Consider the following 18,653-nt stretch of genomic DNA (forward strand, 5'->3'; position numbering starts at 1 on the left):
TGATATGATTGCACATACAAAGTTTCTGACAGTTTCTGACAAAGAGAGTTTCTCAGCACTTTGGCCTTTTGTTCATTAACAAAAGCAGTTTTATGGGTTCACCTTAGCTATCTGGTATGACAAAATATTCCTGACTCATGTACAATTCCCATGCCAGAATTTGAATCATCTGTATGGTTTATAATAGATACCCTTCTCTTTTTTGTTATTTTTTGTTTGTTTTATTTATTTGTTTACTTATTTTAGAGGTTTTTGCCTTAAGGCATGTGCGCTTGCCAGAGAGAGAAAGACAAGACAGAGATAGTGAGAGGGAAAGTGACAAATCACACCCCCACAAAGGGGAGTGGCCACGCCACAAACCCTTCTCTTCCATTTTCCTCCCAGTATCTTGGGCACACATGCACATACACCGGGCATAAGTTTCAAGCCACCGGGTCTGGGACTCAAACCACAGTCAGTCATGTGAGAGTCCAGTGATGTAGCCGTTACGCCATCCACTGGCCCTAGATACCCTTATCTTATCATAGGTTACGTTCAAATCAATAACATACCAATTTGCGTGTAGTGTAAGAAACTTGTACGTATACTTTCATTTCAACCTTTCTGCTATTTTCATACATTTCACTTTTGCACATGCCATAAGTCCTACAGCACATCGCTTTTATTTTAAGTAATTAAAATAAAATAAATTTTTTTAAATGTTTAGGTTTATTTATTTCCTTCATAAGCAAGAGAGAGCACCCCCAGGAGGGTCTTGATACCAAAATTCACTGCCAGCCTTCACCCAGTCCTGGATCATGGGCACACATGCACCCAGCATCCTTAGGGAGGTCTCTGGAATTGAACTAGTAACCTTACCATGTGGAATTGCCTCACTAACCAACAGTTTTACTACTGTGCCAACATCTAGTCCCTAAAGAAAGTTTTAAATGGGAACAAAAGTTATTTACATTTTTCTCTTATTTATCGATCTTGACTCTCTTTACTCCTTTCCCTGAATGTCCTGAAGTCTATCTGGTATCATTTTTCTTGCCCCTGAATATTTTCCTTTAATGTTTGTTTCTTTGTTTATTTATTTGTTTGCTTATTTATTTGTCTGTTTATTCCATGAGCAGGAGAGAGAGAGAGAAGCAAAGAGCTTACTCAAAAGTGTTTTGACACCGCAATCTAACCCCAGCCTCACCGAATCCTCGATCACAAGCTCATGTGTGCTCAGTGTGTTCAGAAGGGTCTCTGGACATGAACCTGGAACTCTCCCTTCTGGGTCAGCCTTTCACAGTATCATATTTTGCTCCTGCCCCCAATATTTCTTGTTCTTCAAGACTTCAGTAAGATTTTCTCAGTTTTTGAATATGGAAAAGTCTTTATTCTTCATTTTCAGAGGATTATTGCTGTGTGAAGAATCCTAGGGTAGGGGCCTGGCAAACAGCGTAATGTTTAAAGTGCTAGACTCTCACATGGCCAACCACGGCTTGAATCCCAGACTTAGTGGCTTGCTTTCTCACTTTCTCTCTCTCTCTCCCCCTCGGGTCTGATTAAAAATTAAGAATAATAAATGCAATTTTTAAAAAAGAATTTTGGGGTGATGTTTTTCCTTTCATTATTTACAAGATGTCTCTCTACTGTCTTCTTTTGTGCAGTTTTTGATGAGAAGTCTTCTATTATTAACCTTATCTCTTTTCCTAGGTAATCAATGTGTCTTTGTTTCTGAACGTTTTAAGAATTTTTTAGATTTTATTCTAGTTGGGCCTTCATTCTATAGAGTTATAGTTTTCATCAACCTTGAAATTTTCCATCCATTTTTTTCTCCAAATACTCATCTCTGCTCTCCTTTTCCCCTCATTATTTGTTTTATTTACATTTTATTACTGTACAATTTTGCAGCATACAAAAGGAAACTTTCTAGCATGAATATACTGTATATTACTCCAGTTAAAGATACCACCATACACATCATCCTTAACACATGATTTTACACTTTTATGTAAAAGTGTTAAATACTTTGCTTTTCTTTCTTTGTTTCTTTCTTTTTATCTTTATTTTTTTTGGTACTCCAATTATATATATGTTATACTATTTGTTATTGTCCCACGAGTAACTGATGCTATATTATTTTTTAATTTTTCTTTTCCTATCCATGTTTTATGTTGGGTAGTTTATGCTTCTATGTGTTCCGATTTATTTATCTTTTCTTCTTCATTATAATCTGCTGTTGGGCCAGCACATGACATGGTGGTTAAAGTGGCTGGATCCCACATGACCAACTTCATGGTTCTAGTCCAAGACCTGATGGCTTGAGAAACACATTGGGCATGTGTGCATGTATTCCCAATGTCCCAAAATGAGGAGAAATGGAGGACAAGGGATTGTGGCATGACCATTCACCATGGAAAGATGCTTTCTCACTCTTTCTCTCTCTCTCTCTCAAGCACACATACCCTCTGCCAAAAAAAAAAAAATTAAAGCATAATCTGCTGTTAATTTCACTAAGTTGTTTTTCATTTAATAGTTAGCATTTCATCTCAAATATTCCCATGTGAATATGTTGCACATCTTTATTTCTCATCATATTTTTCTCTACTTTTTTGGGCATACGGAGTGTATTTATAATAACTACTTTATCATTCTTTTCTGGGGCTTCCAATATCTCTGTCATTTGTTGATTAGTTGCTGTATTTTGTTGTATTCCTTTAAAGAGTGTTGGATTCTATTCTGGCATAAAACGAAGTTATTTGGAATAAGACTGATTTTTAAGCTTGTTTAGGGTGACTATAGTATATCCTCTAATCTAATATAGCCCCTCTACTAAAGCAATGGCTTTCTGAGAACCAAATGCTGCAGATTTTCCAAGATCTTTTCACTCAGGCAGATGAGAACACGAACCATTCTCATCCTATGCCATCACTAGGAGTTGTTCTACCTACCTCTTTTTAATGGCTCTTTCCTAGGCCTTTGGTAGTTTCCACTTACCTTACACATGCACAGATAAGTGCTCCAAGACTAGAGAGATGCCTCTGAAGGTCTTCACAGTGCTCTCTCTCTCTCTCTCTCTCTGTAACTTCCTAATTTCCGATATTGGGAGCCAAAAATTTTAACAAAGTTGGCCTACTTGAACTTTAATTTTTATCCTCTCCACCAGACCACCAGGCTCTATTTGGGTCCCCCATCCTTGAACTACAACCCCCAGAAACTACTGCCAGGCAGTAAACTGGTGCTATCATAGAGTGCACACTGTTTCCCTTCACTCACAGATTGCAGTCTTGTGCATGTTGTCCAGTGTTTGAAACCATTGCTTCACATACATTTTGCCCAATTATCTTGTTGTTTAAAGCAAGGAAAGTATGGTCCCTGTCATTCCATCTCCACCTAAAAAGGTATCATCTCTTTCTATTTTTATATTTTTCGTCTTATGTCTACTTTAAAGCATTACCTGTTTAAATTATTTGCTTTTGCATTCCTCTCAAATTAGGCTTTATTCTGAAAGTATATTTTCCTTTATTCCTAATTTTTTTGTCTCTTCATTTTGTATCATGTTGTTTTTTATTCACTATCCACAACAACTCTCTGAAATAGATGTTAATATTCTGTTTTTCCAAAGAGGAAAAAGGAAATTCTATGAAGGGAAACCATTTGCTCAAGATCTCCCAGAGATTTAGCTTCATGTGGTGGAGCCAGATTTCAGATTCAGGTTTTTAAGACCTTCAATAGTCCATGCCTTCAACTAGTATGTACCACTGAGCCTCTACAAGGAAATATCCATGGAAGGCAAGGGCTGGGACTGTGCATCCAGAGAAGATGTGAGCCACCCTACAAGGTTTTATTTTTCTTTAATTTTGCCAGAGGGCATGTGACACTAGAGAAAGACAGAGAGAGAGAGAGGGGACGAAAGTAACCTCTAATGAGTCATGGCCATGCCACAAGTCCTTCTCCATTTCTCCTTCCTGTTGGGATATTGGGAACGTGCTCACTTGCACCCAGCATGTTTTTAAGCCAGCTGGGACTGGGATTCAAACTTAACCCTTAACTGGGATTCCCTTAACCACTAGGCCACTGGCTGGTCCAGGTTTTGTCTTAATTGCTGCAAAACTTATGATTGAAATGACTGGACATTTTTTCAGTTTGTCATGCCTCTTGCTTGGGATTGTTGGTGTAATCCCATCCCAATGGCTGTCAGAACACTTTGTTTTCTTTAAAAAAAAAAAAAAATTACTGGGACCAGTGGTTGGCACAATGGCTATGTTGCTGGACTCCCATGTAGTTGACTGCGGTTTGAGTCCCGCACCTGGTGGCTTAAACTCATGCCAGGCACATGGGCGTGCGTGCCCAAGATCCTGAGAGGAGAATGGAGGAGAAGGGATTGCGGTGTGGCCATCCCCCCGGGAGGTAATTTCTCACTTTCTGTCTCTCTGCCTCCCTCTGTCTTTCTGGCGAGCACACGCACCCTATAGCAGAAACCTCTCCAAAAAAAAATTATTTGTGTAATTTTATTTATTATTATTATTTTTCAATTTACTAGAGAGAGAGGGGGGAGGAAAGTGAAAAAGCAAGCCACCAGGGTCAGGACTCGAACTACAGTCGACCATGTGGGAGTCCAGTGCCTTAACCACCATGCCAAGTTCTTTAACGGCCAATTTTTTAAAACATCCTGATTTCCCTCATAGCTTAGATTCATGATTAAGGTAAGTGAAAAAAAGAGTGCTAAAAGAAAAACAGTGATTGGCGGAAAGGATTAAAGACAAAGGAAACTGTGAACCCTCTTTTACATCCATTTTAATTTTTTTTATATATGAAAAGAAATTTTATTATTATTATTTCATTATATAAGCCACTAATGAATACATAAAAGAAAATGTAGATTTTCTTACATAACAAAGGAGAAACATTTCCAATTCCTCTGAGAACCTAGATGTTATCTGTCTGTTGGAGGATCCAGTTTCTGTGATACCGTCCGTGAGGATACCAACAGTGCTTGGTAGTAGAGAACATTTTTCTAGGTTGTTCTATCATGGGTCCTTTCTCAAGGTGTTCACTTTTTTCTTCTAATCTGGTTTTTAGCGCTTGATCATGTGTTTCTTCATTTTTATGCGCAGAATCTGGTCTGCAGGTAAGTTTTGTGTTCATAGGGAATGTCCACAGATGGGTGGTAGCATACTATTGTCCTGTCATCAGAGGTCAAAGCAAGCTCCACTTTGCGATTACAGTCATCTGGGAGAGAGAATATGCAGATTTATGACCAACACAATATGAAGCTCCATTGTGGGTTAAAAGAAAATGTTTCAAGATCATTGTCTTTGTATCACCCACTTTATTGCTGCTCCTACCACGGTGTATCAAAATGCTTCTAAGGTAATACCAAAAATGTTATTCCAAAGAGAAACAGCTTTTAAAATCTGCTTTTAGATAAACGACTTTTCAGTCCTTGACAGATCGTCACTGTGAGTCCACCATCTTGTCTCTCTGTTAAGCCTTTCATGGGGCTTTCAAATCCGGAGCCTGACTCTTCTTAGGACTGACACTGTCTCCCTTGTCTTTCTGCTTTGTGTCAGGGGACACCCAAAAATGCTGGAATCTTCACGGCAAATGCCGCCACAGATGCCACAGGAAGGAGAGAGTCTATGTTTACTGCGTAAATGGTAAAATGTGCTGCGTGCCCCCCAAGTACCTACCGAAAGAGAAGTCCTGGGCATTTTAAGTGCTTCAAAGCCTGAAACAATGAAGCAAACCTGAGGTCTGACTTCTGGCAGATTCGTGAGCTCTATCAATAACCATCGCTGGCTGATCCCTGCGTTGCTTGTTAGACTACTCCAGCAATTCTCAGGAGGTCCCCTTTCAAGTGGTCTGAGAAGCCAAAACTGCTTCTTAATGATAGCAAGACACTATTTGCTTTTTCTAGTCTCTCTCACAAATGTATGGTGGAATTTTCGGGAATCTATGTGAGATAGTATGACATCATGGTTCTGGCAGCTAACAAAAGATGTGCTATATATTCTCACATTTCCAGAATTTTCTAAGGTAGAAGACTTAATGTTTAAGTATGTCCATTTTCAAAGATTAATACAGTTTGTTCTCAATAATTCTACTGTCCTTTTGCAAACTATCTTTGGTTGTATTACTCATCTCTGTAACCTCATGATCATCTAATAAAGCATTACTTTGAAATTCCAAGACTTTTCTGGTATTCTAAGAAATAGGAGAACAGGGCCACCCAGTGGCATGGTGGTTAAGGCAACTGAATCTCACATGATATGGTTCTAGTCCTGAACCCAGTGGCTTGGAAAACACACTGGGCACATGTGCATGCATGCTCAAAATCCCAAGAGGAGAATAGAAGAGAAGGGATTACAGTGTGGCTATCCCTCCAAGGGTGCTGTCTCATTTTCCCTCTTTTTGTCTTTGTCTCTCTCTGGCCAGCACATACAGACTATGTCAAACTTTTTAAAAAGAGAAAAAAGAAAGAAAGAACACTTTGTTGTTTTGGTTTGCAGAGGTACAATACCAATCATGGGGGGCAGCAGTTGGCATAATGATTAAATCATTGGATGGACCCAGTACTAGGCTGTTGGAGGGATGCAGATGTGTCAAAACAGAGAGAGTTCCTTCTCCCTTCTTCCCACTTTCATGCCTCGCATTAGCAAACCCTAAAAGGAAGCCTCTGGCAAGAATCTGAGGCCTAATCATTTCAGGCTGGCAGCCCCAGTGGGTATGGAGCAAAGTGTAGAGAAGACTCTGATTGACGCTGAACTGACATACTGCTTAACTTCTTGGATGTACATTTAAATCTAAAGCATCACCAGAAAAGAAGCAATTACCATTATTAATTATTAAAACTTCCAGAAGTCAGACCGGCCCCATGGCATAGTGGTTAAGGGAGCAAAATTTCACATGACCAACCGTGCAATTCAAATCCCAACCCCAGAGATTTGAGAAACACACTGAGCACTTGTGTGTGCATGCCCCAAATCCTGACAGGATGGAGAAATGGAGAAGGGATTGCAGTATGATTATACTTCATGGGTGACAGGGCCATGCAGACAACACAAGCTGGTAAAGAGGCTGCCTCCCATGTCTAAAAGACAAGGCCTGGACTGGGAAGAAACTGCAAGGCAAGGCCCAGTTTACGAGCCCTCCCTTGTGTCGTTGTACTGGCCTGTACTCAATTTCTCTGCTGTGAGTTTTACTGTTATTACGGTACACTGCAAGGGTAAAATATCACCCCCAACCATTACAATAAAGCCAATTAGTGATCTTGTAGGAATGTGGCTTCCTAAAACAGCACATGAGGGCCAGGAAGTTTGAGACTCCCCCACCTGTCTGTTTTAAGCCAAAATTAACATATGTTAAGGTTAAGTTAGTATAAGCCAAATTAGCATTAGTAGCATATGAAAACTAAGTTAGTTTAAGGCTAGTTTTATGTAAATACCCCTTGTTAAAGCTGCAGGCCACAGTTAACTCATGCTAGGCCAAAGTCAGCATATTCACCACATAACAGGGACTCAGAGATAAAACAAAAGAACTCACTAATTGACAGACTCAGCAAATAAAATACAGAAACCCTCAGGTTTATAAAGAAAGGAAAAGCCTGACTGATGACAAGAGGATGAACAAACCTGAAGAGAGTAACTATCTTAGCTGGGAGCTCTTATCTAAAGCAACAGGTAGTTTTCAACTACAAAGAGTTTCTCATCTATGTGTTGTTGACTATGAAAAACTGCTAATAAAACATCCTGTGTTGTCTCCTGAGCTACAAGATCATCTTCCTTTCCCATATGGGTAATAGGCTCACCCTCTTTAGTTATAATATAGATAGTGCATATATTAACTGTGTCTTTACTTAACAAGACAAGATTTCTATCTAGGCCTTTCTAACCAACAATGTTGCCGCCCTGGCCCGGGACTGAAGTTATCAAGCTGACCTGGGACTGAAGTTACCAAGCTTCCTGCAAGCCCCCTCTTCAAAAGACCCTGTCTAGTAATCAAGACTGAAAAAGAAAATGCACCAGACAAATAGACTCCTTCGTTCTGAGAACTGTGTTTGGCTTCACCTGTTCAAATAAGACAGACATCATGTTTTATGATCATTGTTCCTGTGCCTTGAATTCTCGGTTTCATAGAGTAAATATTTTCCCCCTCACCCCTCCTACTCCTGTAAGACATCCCTCAATAAATACGTGTGTTCGATAGCCGCTAGCGCTGCAGCCTGGAGCGGGCTCTGGCTCTGGCCAGTTGAGAACATGCTAAGGAGCAATGAGGTCTCAGTCTAATTTCTGTTCCTGATCTTGTATGAATCTCAACTAACCCACCGCCGCTGAGGCTGGACCCCGGCACACGGGGGTGCTTCCTCCCTCTCATTTTCTCTCCATCTCTCCATCTCTAGCAAACACACATGCCATCTGGCAAATCTGAAAAAAAGAAACTTTCCAAAGTCACATAATAATGATTTTATACTACAGTGCAGGAATAATGATTCCTTTGGTCTTTATCCTGCACATTTGCTCAACTAAATAGATGTTCAGTTTCACCTGGCACATTCACTGACTTTTTCATGCATGGAAGAATGTAACTCAAGAAAATGAATGTGAGAAACATGCTTTCCAGAAAAAAACTGAATTTAGGACTCTTGGTTTGATAAAATGTCAAAGATATTTCATCTTCAACTGGTCAAACTGGATGATAGTTTACTGAAAACAGATCAATGAGATTTATAATGCTTTTTATTTAAAACGTACAACTATTATAAAATATTTATTCATTTATTCGTATGACAAATATTTCTTGACCACCTATCATATGCCAGGCATCATGTTAGTTACTAATTATATTATATGGAGATGATAAATAGAACAAAAGCAGGCTTTTCCAGCATGGTGACTCCAACTTGTTGAGGAAAAAGGCATTAAACAAGAAAAAAATATATAATTACATATAGCGATAAGGCTCTAAAAAATAAGGGGGCAGGTGTTTGCATCTCACATGACTGACTGCACAGCTCAAGTCCCAAACCAGACAACTCAAAAAACACACTAGGCACATACACAGGCGTACCCGAAATCCCGAGAGGAGAATAAAAGAGAAGGGATTGTGGCGTGGCCATCCCCCTTGGAGGGTGCTTCTCACTTTCTCTCTTTTTCTCTCTGTCTCTGTCTCCAGTGAGCATGCATATCCTATAAAACTAAAAAAGAAAAAAAGGATAAGGGACATGGGAGAGTGTTAGGAGAGAGGTAGGTCTCCATGAGCTGTCAGGATAACCTGGAGTCTACAGGATAAGAGGTTGTACTTGCAGCATTGAGAAAGGTTTGCAGTAGAATACTCTAGGTGGGGAAAACAGCGCATGCACAGACCTCGCTGGTTCAAGAAACAGAAAGGACAGCCGCCTGGCTGTAGATACTGGATGAGGTGTGAGAGGCAGGCAGTGGGGCGGACCACACAGTACTTTGATGTTCGGCTTAAAACACAGGTTCAGGAACAATTTCTGAGTTAGAGAACTGCCTGTCTTTGCTCCTCTGTTTACCAAAAGTGTCTTTTTCCTCAGATTTCTGCTTTACCCTACTCCTCCTCCTGACAGGCTCCCACTTTTAACTTGAACTTCTCCTAAGATACCTTTTCACCTTCAACTCCATACGTTGTTTTATTCTGTCCTCATTTTCCAATGCAAATTCTTGTAGCAGTCTGACTGGTCTAACAGTAAAAAGCACACCAGGCACATATGTGTGTGGACCAAAATCCCAAAAGGAACATGAAGGAAAAAGGACTGCAGAGGGGCCATCCACCACGGTGTGTGTGTGCTCTCTCTGTCTCTCTCTCTCCCTCTTTCTCTCTTTCTATCTCTCTCTTTCTCTGTCTCTCTCTCTCTGTCTCTCTCTGTGGAGAGCTCATACACCCTACAGCAAATTTAAAAATAAATAAAGCTTGCAAAACAGACTTAATTCTGGACTCAGATCATTATAAATCAGTTTCTCATCTACATAACTGTCTGGTAGGATATTTGGATTTTGCTTGGGAAACAGGTCAACGCTTCATATTCCAAGACAGCCACACATGTATGGCATGCCACCTTCGTCCCTCACCCACTAAATTCTAGTAGGGGCCCAGTAATTTTGACGATCAAAAATGCCCCCAACAAATTCCCGAAATAACCCCTAGAGGGCAGTGTCCCCCCTTAGGTATCATTGATTTAGCCATTAAGGGCTGTGGACACGAAATTCTCTCTGCTTGGATCCTCTGCTCTTGATGACGTAGATGAAACTGCAGCGTAAACAGAGAACTTAGCCACATTCAACTACATGTGCTCAGAAGCAGAGGTGTAAAGAAAATAAGATTTTGAGGGGGAAAAATAAGATTTTGAGTTTTTGTGAGTTTTAAGAGAGAACCTTTTTTTATGTTCTTGTTTTCTTATCTGTAATTATTATCAGAAGATGCATGTTCTTGACTGAGAGAGAGAAGACAGAGAAAGAGAGAAGGTACCCCACAGGGGGCGTGGTCACAGCACAATCCTTTTCCTGTTTCTCCATCCCATCAGGATTTGGGACAGGCGCCACGCACACACAGCATGTTTTAAAGCCTCTCAGGCCAGAATTAAAGTGCCCTCAGCCATGTGGGTTCTGGCTCTCTATAAACAGTCCTTAACCGCTATGGGGTTGGGTCGGCCCCTATATATTTTTTTGTTTATTCGTAATAGAGTGCCTGCTTTCATGCGTATGCGAGAGAAGGAGAGGAGCATCCTCCACGGGGTCTGGTTATGCCACAACCCCCTCCTCCAGTCTCCTAGCCTGTTATATGTGGGGCGCTAAAACGTGTGCTCCGCATGTTTCAGGCTAAGGCGGAGGATCCAAACTACAATAACCAGTATCTAGAGTAGGGCATTGTGCTGCACCGCTGGGCCAGCCCTAAGGGGTGGGAGGGTTTGACTCTTTTTCCTCCTTTTAAATCAAACTCATTTTGCCTTTCTGGGCACACACATCGGCATATAAATGGAATTATTCAGTATGTCCTCCTTTATGCCTGTCTTCTTTGACTTCATTCATGTTGCAATAGTTCATTTTATTGATTGAGAGATAGATACAAGCATCTCTAACAGGGTCTCACCGCACCACAATCCTCCCTGCAGCCTCCCAGCCAGCCAGGATCACCAGCACACACAGGTGTCCCCATTGTGTTGGGGTTGACCCAGGATCCAAACTCAGGTCTCTCACGTGGCTCCAGTATCATGCAGTGGTTCCCTACTGCCAAAGCCTCCACAACTGGACCTTGTTCATTGAGTAGTACTGTATTGTTCGAATAGGACTCAATTTATCGATTTACCTGTCAGACATTAGGTTGTTGTTTGAACTTATGGGCTATTACATGTAAAGCTGCTATAAACATTAATAGAGAATTCTTTTTTTTTTTTTGGAGAGGTTTTCGCTATAGGGCACATGCACTCACCAGACAGACAGAGAGAGAGACATAGAGACAGAAAGCGAGAAATCACCCCCCAGGGGGGATGGTCACGCCGCAATCCCTTCTCCATTCTCCTCTCGGGATCTTGGGCGCGCACGCACACACGCCTGGCGTGAGTTTTAAGCCACCGGGTCCGGGACGTGAACCGAGGTTGACTACATGGGAGTCCAGCGACATAGCCATTACGCTAACTGCTGGTTCCCGAGAATTCTTTACATAAGCACACATCTATTGATTTTACAAGTAACTTTGTAAGGGGTTTTCCAAAGTAGTTATTTATGTTCCATTGCCATTAACAATATATTAGCATTCCAGTTGCTTCATATTCTCACCAACCTCGTTATGGTCAGTCTTTTTTCTTTTAAGCATTTCAATAGGTATGTATGGTATCTCATTGTGGTTTTAATTTGCATTTCTCTGATGACTAATGACATTGAACATCTTTTGATGAGCTTATTGATCACATATATAGCTTGTTTTTTGAAATATCTTTGTAAATATCTGCCCACTCTATTAAAAATGAGTAATAGGGGCTGGCAGATGGATGGCATTGCTGGAATCCCATATGGCCAACCATGGTTCAAGTCCTAGACCCAGAGGCTTGCTTTCTTGTTTTCTCTCTCTCTCTCTCTCTCTTCCTCTTTCGCTCTCTGATCAAATTTTAAAAATAATAATTATAAATAAAATTAAATAAATAATTTTTAAATTAATAAAGAAAGAGGCAAAAAGAGCAAGAAGGTAAAGGTGGTAAAATGTTAGTATTTGGCAAACCTGGGTGAAAGGACTATGGGAATTCTTTGAACTATTCTTGCAGTTTTCTGTAAGAAAGTGAAATTATGTGGAGAAAAAGAAGGCCAGTGTTTTTGCCTTTTGCTTAGTAGAAGTGACAGTGCTGGTAGCTGCTTTCACTTACTGAGCACTTACAAAGTGCCAGATGATCTTATCTAACCCCATTAAGAGCTGTCCCACATGGCCAACTGTGGTTCGAGTCCTGGACCTGGCAGCTTGAAATGCATACCAGGGGCATGTGCATGCATGCTCAAAATTCCAAGAGGAGAATGGAGGATAAGGGATTGCGGCATGACCATACCCCTTGGGGGTGAGCTCTCACTTTCTCTCTCTGTCTCCAATCAGCTTACGCACCCTATAGCAAAAAAACAGAAACAGACAAACAAAAAAACCTATCTCAAAAAAAAAAAAAAAAAAAAAAAGCTGTCATTACGCTCATTTTACAGAGAAGGAACCTGACAGACTGGGAAAGTGGTTTGTTCCAGGGCACATGGCCTACAGCCGGTATGGGGCAGAGCTGGGGTATGAACTTGAGCCTGTCTGATCCTCCCACTGCCAGAGTCATCACCATCTTCAAGGTCCCAGAGTCATTCACACTGTATCCCAGGCCATACAAAGGAAACGGCGCTGCTTCATTCTTTCAAAAACAACTGGGAGGGGTCAGAGCACAGAACTAAACTTCCTTCAGTGCAGTTACAAATGTGGTCTAATGCAAAAATTTAACCATTCCCTTGGGGATTCTTGAATTCAGAGAGGCTTTTTCTCTGGTATAATTGCTTAACCTTTCAGATTCCTTCCCTAGTCTCTCTGCTCCTCTCAAACATGGCATAGGGTAGGGTGAGGGGATTGAATGAAGCGATACTAGTGGCCGCCGATCAGTTCTGGGTGGCTTAGGCCTGTCATTAAGGACGCCCACTGGCTCTCCAGCTGTAGCCATCAGTCGTGAGCTGGTCTGCTCTCGCTGACTCATTGAGGCCTGATGGTAATAACAGGCTGGGCGTTGACCTCTCCCGGGTCCTTCTCTATTCCTCTCTAGGATCCAGATCTCTCCTCCCACCTGTCCCTACCATGCTGGGCCCTAAAACAGTCCCCTGGCCCTCAGTTCACCATACAGACCACAGAGGAACTAAGGAAAGAAAAGAAGCAAGACAGAACCAGACTTCTTTTTAAATTTATTTTTTATCCCATGAGTGAGAAAGAGAGATACAGTAATCCCAACTGGGTCTCAATGCTGCAATCCACCCTCCAGCCTCAGTCAGTCCCAGATCATGGGCACACACATGCCCAGTGTACTCAGAGAGGTCTCCAGACTTGGACAAGCAACCTTTCCATGTAGGCTAGCCTCGCAGAGCATCATGTTTCATGGCACGCAGCCACTGTCTGAAAACCCACATCCCCCCCATACACACAAGGCTGTACACTGAAATGAAAATCATTCAGTGTTTCCATCCAGGTTGATAAAATAGCTGCTGTCCAAGCCCCTTGGGCACTGCCTAATCGACTCCAGATCCTTCTGGCATACAAGAAACTAAAGGGTTAACACCTGATACAGTAGATGCCTTCCAAGGCCTCTCCTGCCTCCTCACAGCACCTCTTCTAAGCTTGAGAATTCTGAATGTCCCTGACCCTTTCTTAGCCCACTATTCTCTTGAGCTGGGGCCAAGGCTACCTTTGCTACCAAGACTTTCCCTGAGAGTCTCAGAGGACAGTGAACAAAAGTCCCTCTGCCCTTGGCATTCCTCAACTTATCCAACCATCTTGTCTCTTTCTGGCCTCAATCTTTAGAGGAAATATGGGCAGGCACTGAGGGTCCTCCCCAACTTCCTTTGCCCCAAATTCAAGTCTAGTACAGAGGCTGAAAAAAAAAATCATCCTTTTGGGGCCACCAGGTAGTGTGGTGGTTAAGGCACTGGACTCCCACGTGGTCAACCATGATTCAAGTCCCAGACCTGGTGACTTGCTTTCCCGTTTCCTTTTTTTTAACAGATTTTTGCCATAGGACATGTGCACTTGCCAAAGAGAAAGAGACAGAGACAGTGAGAGAGGAAGTGAGATATCAACTCCTACACTCCCTCCCAACCAGGGGAATGGCCACCTGCAATCCCTTTTCCTCCATTCTCCTCCCAGGATCTTGGACCCCCCACACACCCCCCCACCCACCCACACACTGTGTTCCAAGCCACTAGGTCTGGGACTTAAGCCACAGCTGACCATGGGCGAGTCCAGCAACATAACCACTATGCCATCTGCTGGCCCCAAGTGGCTTACTTTCTCACTTCTCTCTTTCTCTCTCTCTCTGGTGAGTGCCTGTATCAAATTGAAAAAATAAGAGACCAGCACTTGGTGTAATGGCTATGTCACTGAACTCCCATGTAGTCGACCATGGTTCAAGTCCCGGACCCAGTGGTTTGAACTCACGCCAGGCACATGTGCGTGTGTGCCCAGGATCCTGAGAGGAGAATGGAGGAGAAGGGATTGCGGCGTGGCCATCCCCCCGGGGGGAGGGGGGTGGGTTTTCACTTTCTATCTCTCTGTCTCTGTCTTTCTGGCGAGCGCACATGCCCTATAGCAAAAACCTCTCCAATAATAATAATAATAATAACAAATAAAATTAAATAAATAATTCTTTTCTAAAAAAATCCTTTCTTCCCAGCAACCTCTTACATCAGCAGTGACCTGTGACACAGGTCTGACTCACAAGATGTAAGCAAGCAGAAGTCTGTGGAGGGGACTTTCTGGTAGAAGGGAGAGGTCATACCGACCGTTCTTTCCTTGCCCTGTTTTAACCAAGGACCTGAGGCCTGAAGTGCTGGCTATATTGTGACCCAGGAGGATCCCAGGGCTGCTCATCCCAGCATGGTTGCTACCTACCTCCCCACTGCTTTTTATGTGAGAAAATGAAGCCCCTACAAGTTGATTTTCCTGGTTTTTCAGTCAAACACAGTCCTAACGATACAGCAAAGTTAAACTACACATCTGTCTCTCTGCCTCCCCTTCTCTGCTCACGTTTCCCCCTCTTCCTGTCTCCACAGTTCTCTAGGCCCAGAACAAGCAGACTTCCCCTCTATCACCTCTTCCTGCTTCTATAAAATTCATGGTCCCCCCCTACCTGGGCAAACTCTTGAAATGCTAAATTGGGAAATAAAGGAAGAAAAATCCCTTCATTTTCAGCAGAGCTACCTTTCAAGCCAATGCACCATCCCATTCCGAATGCCAGAAGCTTATTATTGACTCCATTATTATTATTATTAACTCTTATTATTACCAATTCTTCTTATTATTAACTCTTGTTATTATTAACTCTACCTATTTTTTGTTTTTTTGCTTTCTTTCTGTAAAGTCCTAATCTCCTGATATTATAATTATCCTCATTTTATGGATGACAAGACTGAAGAGGCTTATGGAGGAAGGGTAAGTCATTTTTTTCCAGAGCTGGTCAGAGAGGGTAATGTGGCCAGGACCGGAACCATTTCAAGGTCATTAATGCCCACTCTCTCTGGATACCTTACCTCCTTCCACCAGCCATCTCTCCCACACCCTGGGGAGAGAGGACCACGAGTGAGCAAGCAGGAACAAGAGACCGCTGGCAGCATGTGTTTTATTGGAAAGCAAAGATGGCCACCTGGAGAAGTCTACTCATAGTCACCATGGGCTATGGACATAGGCTTCAGTGTGTAGGGCAGACAGCACAGGGAGGCATCCGGGCACAGGTGCATGTAGGATTCTTGCCTCGTGCAGTAAGTTCGGCAGGCCCCCAGGCCCTTCCAGCACCGTTTGAATTCACTTCTCCCTGTGCAGAGGAAGACCACAGTTCAGAACAGCCCCTGTGTCACAGGTTAGACCGCTGGTCATAAGATAAGCCACAGGTTAGATTGCACTGATCGTAGTTTAGCTCTTAGGAGATTCATTAGGCCACTAATCACTGATGGAATAGTGATGGGTACTATTCAGACTACAGATGTCAGTCCAGGTTAGCCCACAAGTTATAGGGTAGACCACTAATTACAAGTTAAAGACTAATTTCTTGTTTAGGTACTACCACACAGCAGGCATACTCCAAGCACTTTTTTTTTTTTGAGAGGTTTTCGCTATAGGGCGCGTGCGCTCGCCAGACAGACAGAGAGAGACGGAGAGACAGAAAGCAAGAAATCACCCCCCAGGGGGGATGGCCATGCTGCAATCCCTTCTCCTCTGTTCCCCTCTCAGGATCTTGGGCACGCAAGCACACGCGCCTGGCGTGAGTTTTAAGCCACCAGGTCCGGGACACGAACCGCAGTCGACCATGTGGGAGTCCAGCGACATAGCCATTACACTAACTGCTGGTCCCTCCAAGCACTTTTCATAACGCTATATGATTATTATAATCCCTGCTATCCAGGTAAGGAAACTGAGGCTCAAGGAGGTAAATAACATTATACAAGGTCACACAGCTATTAAGGAGCAGACCCAGGACTCAAATCCAGGCAATCCACTCAGACTCCATACTCAGAACCTTCCACAAACTGACTCTGACACACAGGGACCTGTTAATCTCAGGTTTTAGTGAGAGAATTTCCAACATGGGCCATGGATGGGGAGACAGGTCCTGTACCTCCTCCCACGATCTTAGGTCATGGCATGGCATGTAGTCTCTCTTGATGTATTCATTTAACAGACACTGAGCACTAAGAGCACCACCATGAATAGCAAGACCATAGTCCCTGCCCTCAAGGAGCTTCCAACTGGTAGGTAAGCACTTAAAAACCAGGTAAAGACAGGGCCATAAGGTGGTATGGTGATTAAGGTGCTGGACTCCCACATGGTCAACTGCAGTTTGAGTCCCAGACCTGAAGGCTGACTCTCTCTCTCTGTCTCTCTCTGGTAAGCACATGTGCCCAATAGCAAAAACTTTTTTAATGATAATAATAAATAAAGTTTAATAAATTTTTTTTTTTAAATGGCGAAGTGGGGTCAGCAGGTGGTGTAGGGGTAAGGTGCTTTACCACATGGCTGACTGCAGTTTGAGTCTCAGACCTAGCAGCTCAAAAATCATGCTGGGCACATGTGCATGCGTACCCAAAATCCTGAAAGAAGAAAGGAAATGAAAAGATTGCAGCGTGGCCATCCACGCTGGAAGGTGATTTCTCACTTTCCCTCTCTTTGTCTCTCCAGTGAGCACACACGCTCTCTGGCAAAAATAAATAAATAAATAAATAAATAAATAAATCAAGCAGACAAATAATCTGTGGTAAGTACCCTGGTGGAAATGACCAGGGTAATACAATAGCTAATTGGAGGGGACAAGGAGACCCCTGCAACAGGCCTGTCTATCACAGGGACTTTCTAGACACATGAACTCAGGCTAGTCGAGGGCAAGCAATGCAGAAGAATGAGGGCTGAGTGAGAGGTGGAGCGAAAAACCTTCTTCACATCTCTCAAGATTAAAAGAGACACCACAAAATCCTCAGCTGATGCCTTGGGCCTGTCCATAGGTGTTATCTGGTCCTGCTGACCAGCCCATTCCTCCATCTGGTTGAGGTAGAGAACTTGGAATGATTCAGTGCTAGCCTCAAAATCTCCAAGGATCAAAGGAGCCACACCCTGAAGAAGGTGTATGGTATAACGGTTTAGGGTGCGGTGAGAACCAGAGCAGACTTCCTGGGTTCAAACCCCGCTCTGTCATTTCCCAGTGGAGTGATGCTGCCTCAGATTCATCATCTGTAAAACTCTCTGAGAGGCAGTTATAGGATCATTTTAGAACAGTGCCTGGAACAGAATAAATGCTCAACAAGTCGAAGGTGCCTAGTGGTTAAGGAAGCCAGATCCCACATGGCCAACTGTTGTCAAGTGCCGGCTTTTGTGGCTTAAAAAACATACCAGGCACATGCGGCTTTCATGCCCAAAATCTCAACAGGATGGAGAAATGGAGAAGGGATTGCAGAGTAACCATGCCCCATTTGGGGGGTGGGGGGTTCCCCCTCATGTGTTTATCTGTCTGTCCCTGGTGAGGACATGACCCTGCTGGTAATAAAAAGAAAAAAATTATGCTAACAGGTGGCATAGTGGTTACACCACTGGACTCCCACATGGCTGACCATGGTTTGAGTCCCAGACCCTGAGGCTTGAAACTCACACCAGGCACATATGTGTGTGTGCCCAAGATCCCAGGAGGAGAATGGGGGAAAAGGGATTGCAATGTGGGCATCCCCCACAGGGTTGATTTCTCACTTCTGTCTCTCTGTCTCTCTCTGTCTCGCCAATGAGCGCACTCACCTTATAGCAAAAATCTCTCTTGGGACCAGCAGATGGTGTGGTGGTTAAGGGCGCTGGACTCTCACACGATCGACCACAGTTCGAGTCCCAGAACTGGCAGCTTGCTTTCTCACTTTCTCTCTCTCTCTCTTTCTCTCTCTCTCTCTCTCTCTCTCTCACACACACACACACACACA

General features: G+C 42.9%; 2 protein-coding genes across 2 annotated transcripts in view; one reads left to right on the forward strand and one right to left on the reverse strand.

Moving 5' to 3' along the window:
• The window catches only part of DEFB123 (defensin beta 123), an 8,763-nt gene extending 2,622 nt beyond the window's left edge, over positions 1–6,141 (forward strand). The window contains exon 2 of the mRNA XM_006154710.2: positions 5,547–6,141. Coding sequence (XP_006154772.1) covers positions 5,547–5,692 — 146 coding nt within the window. The 3' untranslated portion in view covers positions 5,693–6,141. The remainder of the gene's footprint in view (positions 1–5,546) is intronic.
• A 9,670-nt stretch (positions 6,142–15,811) lies between these two features.
• Positions 15,812–18,653, reverse strand: part of DEFB124 (defensin beta 124) — a 3,538-nt gene continuing 696 nt past the window's right edge. The window contains exon 2 of the mRNA XM_027774268.1: positions 15,812–16,015. Coding sequence (XP_027630069.1) covers positions 15,858–16,015 — 158 coding nt within the window. The 3' untranslated portion in view covers positions 15,812–15,857. The remainder of the gene's footprint in view (positions 16,016–18,653) is intronic.

The sequence above is a fragment of the Tupaia chinensis genome, unplaced genomic scaffold (assembly GCF_000334495.1).
Source record: "Tupaia chinensis unplaced genomic scaffold, TupChi_1.0 Scaffold000418_1, whole genome shotgun sequence".
In the NCBI taxonomy this organism is placed as follows: Eukaryota; Metazoa; Chordata; class Mammalia; order Scandentia; family Tupaiidae; genus Tupaia; species Tupaia belangeri.